This window comes from Penaeus chinensis, chromosome 23 (assembly GCF_019202785.1).
Source record: "Penaeus chinensis breed Huanghai No. 1 chromosome 23, ASM1920278v2, whole genome shotgun sequence".
NCBI lineage: Eukaryota > Metazoa > Arthropoda > Malacostraca > Decapoda > Penaeidae > Penaeus > Penaeus chinensis.
The window spans coordinates 15,210,161-15,220,738 of NC_061841.1; the positions used below are offsets into that span (position 1 = coordinate 15,210,161).

At 36.4% G+C, this 10,578-nt stretch overlaps 1 protein-coding gene across 1 annotated transcript in view; it reads right to left on the reverse strand.

Moving 5' to 3' along the window:
- Positions 1-2,606: 2,606 nt before the first annotated feature.
- The window catches only part of LOC125037371 (ATP-citrate synthase-like), a 14,478-nt gene continuing 6,506 nt past the window's right edge, over positions 2,607-10,578 (reverse strand). The window contains exons 9-19 of the mRNA XM_047630478.1: positions 10,108-10,304; positions 9,690-9,849; positions 9,240-9,360; positions 8,952-9,088; positions 8,674-8,775; positions 8,262-8,370; positions 7,923-8,119; positions 7,193-7,336; positions 6,590-6,786; positions 5,776-5,852; positions 2,607-4,509 (exon numbers count right to left, since the gene is read on the reverse strand). Of these exons, the coding sequence (XP_047486434.1) occupies positions 4,415-4,509; positions 5,776-5,852; positions 6,590-6,786; positions 7,193-7,336; positions 7,923-8,119; positions 8,262-8,370; positions 8,674-8,775; positions 8,952-9,088; positions 9,240-9,360; positions 9,690-9,849; positions 10,108-10,304 (1,536 nt within the window). The 3' untranslated portion in view covers positions 2,607-4,414. The remainder of the gene's footprint in view (positions 4,510-5,775; positions 5,853-6,589; positions 6,787-7,192; positions 7,337-7,922; positions 8,120-8,261; positions 8,371-8,673; positions 8,776-8,951; positions 9,089-9,239; positions 9,361-9,689; positions 9,850-10,107; positions 10,305-10,578) is intronic.

Consider the following 10,578-nt stretch of genomic DNA (forward strand, 5'->3'; position numbering starts at 1 on the left):
TGAGACTCTTCGTTTGGCTTCTTCCAGACGATTCTTGCAAGGACAGCTTCAGCATCAGAAGTTTCGCACAACTAAGGGGTTGGAAAAAAAAAATGGCAAAAACCGTATCCAAGGAGGAGGCAGAGAGTAAGCCGACTTACTGTAATGAATCGTAGGTGATGTGTTCTTTCAGGTCTGGATGGATGCCGAGTCGAAGCACTTTAGTTCTTAGTAGAGAAGGGCGGTAACGTTTTCAGCATTGTTTATGCCTTAGAAATCAGTTAGCTTTATGATGAGTAGTTGTTGACCACCAGGAAATGTTTCATTTAGCTGTTAAGGAAGACGTCTCTGTGAAGCGGAGCAACCTTTACTCCCAGAGTGGATCGATCTTTCTGATTCGGGCAGAGTACCCCAAAGCCAACTCGAAGTTTGGGCTCTTTTGTCATCAAGGAATGTTCAGATAAAAACGATTTCTATTATTTTAATAACAGCGCTGAACTTAGCTAGGCCGTAAACTACGCTTGTGGATGATATACGATATTAACTACATCAGATACACTTTGCACGTTTTGCAAGGTATTTAAAGGGGGTCCTCTACAGTCAGTTCCTCGAAATTTCTGTTCGATTCTTTCTACGTGATGTATAAACATTCATCCCTAAGTGATTAGTCGGTTTAATCATGAATAATTCATAAGACATTCCAAGCCGAAAAATCATTCAGTATGCTCGGTATTGCTCGGTATTCATGCCGACATGAATGAAACTAGGAAGAAGTTATGTTCTGCAAATATCTATCATTAAAAAAAAAAAAAAAAAAATATTGAATCTCAATGCTAGGGTAGCTGTCATAAAGAGTCTCGAGCTGAGTATAATGAATAGTTTGAAATTATGGAACAAGACATATTATAACCTGTTAGAACATGTCAAGATATTGCAAAACTGCAGAGAAGCTACAGTAGGAGTCGCCAAATCGTAACAATGTTACGTCATGTTTTGGAACATGTGTTTGAAATTAAGCAAAGTTTCAAGTACCACGTGTCCTTCGTGGTTATACGTGCTTTCTTCTATGCACAACGAGTCCAGTGCTAATGGCAGACGCGGAAGCCAATAACACTGACATGGGTAGCTTAAATGTACTGTAAGATCCTGTTGGTGATGTTAGCCAAAGAACTCGTACTATTGGTACTGAAAATCAGTAGATAAATGAATAACTAGATTAAAGCGGTTTATAAAAAGGAAAAAAAAAAAAAAATAGTACAAAACTAAAATTTATTTAGTTTGAATGGATACTTATGATCTTCAGTTTTACTTCTTTTATGCGTTTAGCTAATTGAAATGTGTGATTATTTTACCGTTATTACTTCTGGGGGCTTTAGTTCAGGTTACTGTTTTTATTCCCTTGGGTTTCAGTTCAAATTATATCTATATTAAGTTTCATGTACTAGAGCCTTTTTATATAACAAAGTTGTACCAATTTTGTAAATATTGTACCAATTTTATCAGATCATTGTTTTCCATGCTGTCTATACTGTTCAGTTGTGGAACACACATTAAAGTAGACAACTGTGTATGTATATAATTGTGTAAGTAAGTACTATGTCTGTCTCAAATTCTTTTCCTTAATTTTTCGACTTTCGTAATGCATTTCCTCTTGTTGTAATTAGAAGTTCGATGAAAACAGATCCAAATTATCAATAACATTAAGTAGATGTATTTGTCATATTTTTGTTAGTTTAAATTCTATTCAAGAGACAAATAATTGTATTAGTCATAGTGTATGAATTGTTAATATCAAGATAAATTTACATATAATATCAATATAAGTAGATTTATTAATTAAAATTTTCTGCTGAGTCAACATCTAAGGTCATTAATGGCACATACAAATGTAGAGATAGGGTGGGGCTTGGGGGTGATGCCTACAGCTAAGAAGTTTCTTGGTTCAGTAAGGCAATGTTTGTGGATTTCCAGAATGGTCAATGGTCAAAACAGACAAATGTTCCAGGTATCAAAGGTAACCAAGCATTATGGTAAAGTATTGTGGCAAAAAGGGTGAATTTAAATTAAAGATTTAGATAAGTCGACAGAAGAAAGGGATGAAAAAGAGAAGGAAAAAGAACAGGGAGAAGAAAAGATCCTGCAAAATGAGATGAGGTGAGGGCAGAGGTCCAAGGTAGGGGTGATCCTACATTGGGCCTCCGTCTCCGTCTCCTTTTTTTTTTACTATTCTTATTACACTACCTATCATTATTATATCATGTTATGGCATAGAAAGATAAGATTGTTATGATTATAATCATTTTCATGTTATGGCATAGAAAGATAAGATTGTTATGATTATAATCATTTTCAGGACATCATTATCTTTGTCATTTCCAAATCATATCATCAACACTACCATTTTAATTACATTTGTAGTTTGAAGTTTGTATTTTCTATTATAAGTGTTTAAAATCAGCGTAACTTTGTGGAGAAACTACTCTACATTTGATTTCGCTTGAAATTATTTTTTTCCTTTTAAATATAAAGCATCAATTACAATACAAGTCTCCTTGATTAAGTTCTGTTATCACTTATATGAGTAGATGTATGTATGTACTTTTATAGAGGTAAAATAAAATACAAGATTCCCTAAAAAACTAAAATGTTTTTATTCAAATTCAGAAATTACAGTAAATTTTCCACACAACCATACCATCTTGTATAAATATGGAATGTATCTCTGTTACAATAAAATCATAAAAACAGCAAATGGAACCAAAACCAGAAAATAAAACAAAAAACAAAAAAAAAAAAGGAAAATGGTCATCAAAAATAAATAAAATTATAAAAAGTCCGCAACAGCAATAATTGTTATTTTATACCTTAAAAGTGACCAACATCTATGCCCATCTTCCTACACCATGACTGCTGAACCATTTTATTTGAAAAGAAAAATAGTTCCTTACACCCCTGTAGCTGACATCCTTAAGTCTCCAGACTCTGAACTGCTGAGAAACTTTAAGGCAACACATTCTATGTTATTTACCTTTTCTTTACATAGAGAGCAAAACACGTGTCACTTTGGGCACGGATAAATTACTGTTCGATACATGTGTAAAACATGTGCACAGAACCACCTTGTACACTGAAACACACACACATCCAACACATTCGAGGTTTTAACCTTCCATATAATTCTTTGAAATTACAAAAAATCTCTTCATCTTCAACAATATATACAGAAATAGGTGACAATAAGGAAAGGGGCTTATTATAATATTATGCAATATTTTCTTGCATTACTTCTCACTGGTAACACATGCACACAATTACCAACATTTCCTACACAAATATATATGTTTTACTTTATTCCACCTAAAGCACTGGCTGGAGGGAATTGAGTGCAGAAAGCTAGCTATCTTGTGCGTGACATCAATTTCAACTAGGAACATCAAACTCATTCACTTTGAATTACTGTATCATTTAATCATCTACCCCTGATAAATAAAATTACACACACACACACACACATGTATGTATGTGTATATGTATGTGTATATATATATATATATATATATATACATGTATGTAATTCCTTCATTTTGAATGTTCAACAGCATGTTCAAGAACTTCCTTATAATAACTTGATACATGACTAAAGCATCATTTCTGTTTTTCTACCCCATATAACACTAGAGCATCATCAACAATAATTAAAACTAATTTTAAATATGCTTTTAACAAACAACGATCACAACTACTCTCTTATAATACTTATGTTGTGCATTAAGAGAAATTAAACAAAATATAAATAAATTGCACTTTTTTCCACTTTTTGATATGTATCTTTTATGTCCCAACATAGGCATTATTATTCAATTCATCTGAATATCCACAAGAAAATAAAATTATTAAATGTTTTACACAAAATGAAACAGACTAAATGAACATTGTAAAATAAAAGTAAAAATAATGTTACTATTAAAATCAAGCATCTCTCTCTTATACCAATTATACATTTTTGCTTATTGTCAATATAAATCATTACTTCCAGATTTCAAATCTTTCAGATTTAACAGATCAAACAAAAAAATCATATCACATGTATAAAAGCACAAAGACTGGGAGAAGGAAGAAAAAAATAGGACAGGGAAAAAAATTAAAATAAAAAAAAAAATCTAAAATTACTCCAACATTTCCAAAATGCACAAGCAGATTCTATGCTGCAACCACTACTGCCATTATTGCACCTTTTCTTGGCTTTCCATCAACCACTTAAAATGTCTGAGAAAATTTAATCTGCTCTCCTACTCAAGAAGGTAGTTCTATGCAGCCTGAAGCTTAGGTATCTTCTCAACATTGAAAGAAAAAGGAAAGAAAGGAGTTGGGGGATGGCAGGAAGAGGAGAAGGAAGAGGCCTTGGAAAGGGATGGCAGGAGACTCCACATGATGCTTAAGAGGCATAGTGCTCAGGCATGACGTAGGAGATATCGTCCCAGGGGTGGCGGTACAGGCCCTGCTTCAGCCTCTTCTGGTCCAGGTAGTGGCCTGGAAAGAGAAAGGGAAAGGCATGAGCTGTAGTCCTAAAGATGCCTGCTGATGGATCTGATGTTACAAAAGGAGAAAAAAACTATGCAGACAAAATATGTGCGCATACACCCATCCACACACAAAATAGAGGATACATACTACAAAAATCTGGAAAAAAAAGAAAGAGAAAGAAAAAAGATCAAACTGTATTCAATCAAAATAAAAATAATCCTGTATAAGTGCACACGTAACCAAGGTATGTTCCTGGAATAAAGGGGTTTCACAAGCTTTGAAATGCATAATTGTTAATTTATATATTTTGAAAGATTATATTTTTCTTTAAGCTTAAATACTTGTGTTGTGCAAGTAATATGTAAATTTAGAACACTGTGATGAAATCAGAAGGATGAAAAAAATGTGTTTACTGTCACCTAGCACCTATAGCATTTGAAGTAACATAATTATGCTTTATGTTCATTTATTTTCTCTTTCAGGAATGATTAAAGAAGATATTTTAAAACTCCATTGTGGGAGTGAATGACTGAAATATATGAAATTATAAAAATTAAATCAAAATTAACAATTTCTTTCCATTGCTTCATGACCATTGGAGAATGACTATAATGATGTAGTATTAATTGTTGGCTACCTAGCATATCCCACCAGCGGAGAATGTTGTGAGAGATGATGTCAACAAGCACATGACAACCTGTTTCTTTATGTAATTTGAATAATTAACCCAATGCTGCCAGGTGGTTTCCCGATGCAAAAGCCCTCTCTCCTGGGCTGTATTCATAATGGCCAGAGCTCTGCTGCCAGGAGATTGTGTCAGCACCATAGCATGTGTGGCATGACCCTACATGCCCCCGAAAAACGAGACCGCACCATGGCATGTATGCATGCACATGTACGCTCCCTGCCACCTGGCAGCAAAGGGTTAAGCATCCTTTTTTACCATTAGGACAGTGTGCTATGATTGAAATAATCTCTATTGTTGCCAGATTAGTGGCCATTGTGAATTCTTGAGATTTGTTAGCTCTCTAAGGATGCAAGTACAAGTATTTACTCTATTGATACAGCTATTAATAAACTAATAATATACAGACATGTTATACTTCAAATAAATCAAGTGCAGTGTGAGTGGCATTTAATTCAGATCCCACAGAGTAGCATGGACATCTCTAGTATTGCCAGTGTTCACCTCAGAAGGGTATCTACAAAACCAGTTAATGACAAATTAAAAACAAGACAAACAAACAAACAATAAATAACCAACTGACTCACCAATGAAGCCCATTGAGCGACCAAGAACAAAGAGCCCGTTGATGGTGCCAATGTTCACGTATTCTTCTGCCTCTTCCCTAGTGGACCAAATGGAAACATTAAGGTTAATAATGATTCTAACTAATCAACATCATTTTGCCAATGAAGACTAATAATCATATATTATATTAAATATCATTTTTATTGTAGTATCAATAGCATTAAACAAAAAAGTAAAAGAAATGGAAGAAATCGGGTAAGTAGGAAGGAAAAAGTGAAATAGAAAAAAAGAGAAAAAAGAAGGTGAGGGGGAGGGGGAAGGAGGAGGAGGAGGAGGAGGAGGAGGAGGAGGAGGAGGAGGAGGAGGAGGAGGAGGAGGAGGAGGAGGAGGAAGGAGGAGGAAGGAGGAAGGAGGAGGAAGGAGGAGGAGGAGGAGGAGGAGGAAGGAGGAGGAAGGAGGAAGGAGGAGGAAGGAGGAGGAGGAAGGAGGAGGAGGAAGGAGGAGGAGGAGGAGGAGGAAGGAGGAGGAAGGAGGAGGAAGGAGGAGGAAGGAGGAGGAAGGAGGAGGAAGGAGGAGGAAGGAGGAGGAAGGAGGAGGAGGGAGGAAGAAGAGGAGGAGGGAGGAAGAAGAGGAGGAGGGAGAAGAAGCAGAAGTATTAGTAAATTAATAAGGATAAGAGGTAAAGAAGAAAAAAGAGAAAAAAGGGTAATGAAGAAAAAGCAAAAAGAAAATAAAGAAAAAAGGAACAGAAGAAAGAGAAAGAGAAAGAAAAAAGAAGGTAAAGAAGAACAACAAGCAAAAGAAAGAGACAACAAAAAGGCAGGCCCACATTACTTGGTAAATGACCCAGAGTTCCTCAAGAGGTCAACAAATGACACTCCAATGACGCCATCTACATTGAGGATGAGGTTGGGCTTCTTGCTGGTGGTGATCTTCTCCACCTCGAGTGCATAGTCCAGGAGAGGCGTGCAAGGGAACTCCTGCTTTACGAAGTTCTTGATGATTTCTACGCGCTTGTCTGGGTTGTTGAGCTGAAGGAAATTTCAAATTAGTTTGGGGAGTGTGTGAAAAGTCAAGATTCTCTTTTTTCATTTACCCTTTCTGCTGAACTTAAAGAGTAACTGAGAAAGGCAGCAGTAAATGGGTTAACAGTGAACAATTAAATAATAGCAATAAAACTTTGGAATATTAAATATCAAAATGTTGTCAAGTATGGAGTGTAAACTTTGTCTTTCTTTAGATTAAAAATTATGGTTGATTAGCTAGCAATATTCACACTCATGAATTTTTGGGAAAACAGTACCCAAACCTTTAAATAATTTAACACATCCTGATCTTCACAATAAAATATCATGTCATTACTATTAATCACAATAACACTTCACCAACATCTAAATAATATTTCCATCTGTAATAAAATAGCAAAAGAATACTTACTGACTTCACCCTGTGTCCAATACCCATGATAAGCTGCCCCTTCTTACGCATGTCATTCACAAACTCCATTGGCAAAAGACCCTTGTCAAAGGCCTCACTAAACTGTCTGGCAGCACCATCAAGAGCACCTCCAAATCGGTCACCCTAGAACAATAAGAGATGTGGATAGGAGACAAAATTAGATTTTTTTTAATGGTATGTTGATCTCTGCTCTCCTCAACTATGACTTCATTATTTCTTTGCTCTCTTAACTTAAATCACACTAACCCCTCTGAATTAGGAAGAAGGTAAAGATGTAGACTTTTGTGTTTACACAGCAGATCAATATTCTCTACTCTTTCAGTTATTTAACCCATTCACAAGATGACTTCTAAGCACATCATGGTGAAAACTTCACTGACACTGGATGACACCTAATCACATCAGGAGTCCAGGTCCTGGTAGCCAAATTAACATCTTGGGAGCCCAGCCATGAGCTAAACAATAACCCAAGTGTAGAGCAGAACATGTTAGCGCACCCTGGCTTTGCCAAACTTTAGATGGAAATTTACCTGTTGTGAATGATTAACACTAACTTTTAACTTTGCCTTTTTTTTAAATTCACATTTCCTTCTACTTCATCTTCCTCCAAGCTTTCTAAATGTCTAACCAAACTTGTTTTCTATTTACAAATGTTATGAAATCACACATCAGTTTTACCAACATTTTCCTGAACCTAAAATAAACTCACAATGGTTAACAACCCAGACACAAGGGATGACACAAGATCCTTCCCAGCCCTGGTGCAGACAATGGTGTTGTGAGCGCCTGACACAGCAGGTCCATGGTCAGCTGTAACCATCAAGCACATCTCCAGGAAGGTTGTGGCATAGGGAGGTAGACGGCGCTGGAACCAGAGGAGGGACAGGGTGCCACCAATGCCCAGACCTGTTGGAAAGAGGGAATGAATGACCATTTAAAAGCAAAACCACTTAAAAATTAATCTAAAAACTTGAAATCAAACAAAAGCAATACCAAGCTTATGATCAAAACTCCTAATCCACTAAGAAAAACTGTTGTATTTGCTCACCTTGCTCCAAGACAGCAGAAATGGGCATGCCAGCATAGAGAAGTTCCTGGCCTCGCTCGTCACTAATGGAAGTCATGAAGGAAGCTGGTTTGCGGATGAGGCCAAGTTCCTACCAAAGGCAGAGAGACATGTCAATGATTCATAAAACTGGCCTGACATAATACTTGTTTTATATACTGTATGAAGATGGGTATGTGAATTTCTTTATTCTTGGTAGACACACACCAACACAAAAGGTACAAACAAAGTACAAAGATGGAAGATACATTTTCCATCATCTCACAAAGTAACAACAACAAAAAGTCATACATTCTATATCTTTTCAGAAATAATGAGATAATGAATTTATTTTATATTATTACTCAAGTTAATATCTGTATTCAAAGTACAAAAGAAAAAAACAGGGCCTTACCCTGGCCCAGTTGTAGTCCATTGGCACAGTGGGGGGTGGGACCTCCTCTTTAGGCACAATGATTCCTTCTTCTAGCAGACTCCTGTACACAAGGTGGACCATCTGCAGCAACAAAAGGAGGAAAATTTGAGAAAAGGAAGGGTGGGAAGTACATGTAAAAGTACACAAATGTATATCGGCAATATTTGCTCAATCACCTATTCTTTAATTTTATAATTTCACCCATGCGTGAAAATTTAACATGGGGCTCCCAAGAGGGTCTTCCTCTAGCTACACACCTCCCCCAGCTCATCAAAACTGACAGGAACTTTGGCACCACTCTCAGCCAGAGCCTTGTTCTTGGCCACAGCAGTTTCTCGTTCAGCATTTGCGCAAGCTCCCGCATGGCCGAACTGCACCTCAGAGGAGAACATACCTGGAAGAAAAAATAGAAAATGCCAGATAAAATGATAGTAGTCCATGTTATTTCTTCTTGGCTATCAGGCTTTTTCTGTAAAAAACTAAATAAATACATGACAAACCAATGTACAGCACATTAAGACTACCCCAAACTAAGGAATACACACCAGCACACGTTCCGATACACCAAGCAACAATGGGCTTGGTGATGCGCTTATTCTGTAAAGCCTGGCAGACTTCATACTCCTCCACACCTCCTACCTCACCCAGCAGCACCAACATCTTGACCTGGGAAAAATGAAGCATGTAATGAAGAGAAAAGAACTAATAAGTCAGAGAGCATGGAAGTGACAAAATTAGGAAATTAATGGATTTGAAAATGAGGATAAGAATAAAGAAATTATGAATTTAGTGACAGTGATACAACAAAGTAACTTTATACCATTTATCAAAGAGAAAGGAATATTTCAAGCAACTTAATTTTTCAAGTTAAAAAAGATGCAAAGACACCAGAAGATCTAGCTATTATACAATACCACTTGAGAATATAATCAGGCCCTCAGTTATCATCCCTCAAATGAAACCCTGTAGATGGTATTTAATTTTTCTGTAAGTACCTCTGGGTTATCATGGTAGCGTAGGAGATGGTCCATGAATGTGGTTCCTGGGTATCGGTCTCCACCAATGGCTACTCCCTCGTAAACACCATCAGTATTGTGCGAGATAATATTGTTCAGCTCATTGGACATACCACCAGAACGTGACACGTAGGCAACACTACAGAAAGAGTGGGGTAGGTTGGTTAGAGTCTTGGCCTTAAAGATTTCCATTTTTTCCTTTTCAAAATACTTGATGAAGCATATCAAATATAATAAGGAAAGGGAAACGTGGATAAAAGGAAAAATCACTCATAATAGCATCGTCAAAAAAAAAGTGAACAATAAACAATGGCAACAAGAGATAAACTCACATCAAAAATAATTTTTTTTTTATAAAAATACTTGTAAAATAAAGTAGAAACAAAACTTTACACACCTGCCGGGACGATAAAGCTTCGAGTGCAAGATGTTGTCCATCATGCCACCAGTGTTGCCAATCTTAAAGCAACCAGGCTTGATTCCTCCCACTGTGGCTGGGCCGATGATAGACACTCCCTTCTCATTTGCACGTTTGATCAAGATACGAGTCAGGTTTTCAGGAATACCCTCAGCAATGATGGCAATAGTGCGGATCTAGAGAAGGTTGTGAAGGAAAGTTAGGAATATGATTTCACTATTAAAATCAAATGCATCTATAGTTGCATATTAAAACTACAAATAGTGTAGTATCTATGAATATAAACTGTAATGAAAAATAAAAAGAGTACCCTACTTTATTCACGGAATAGGTTAAAATGCATCTAGTGTATCATCAGGTTAATCTTGATAGGGTATAGCCTGGTATGAAATACTGTACAACATAATCAAATTGTTCAAATATAACTAAACCTTGTGGATATATAAATTC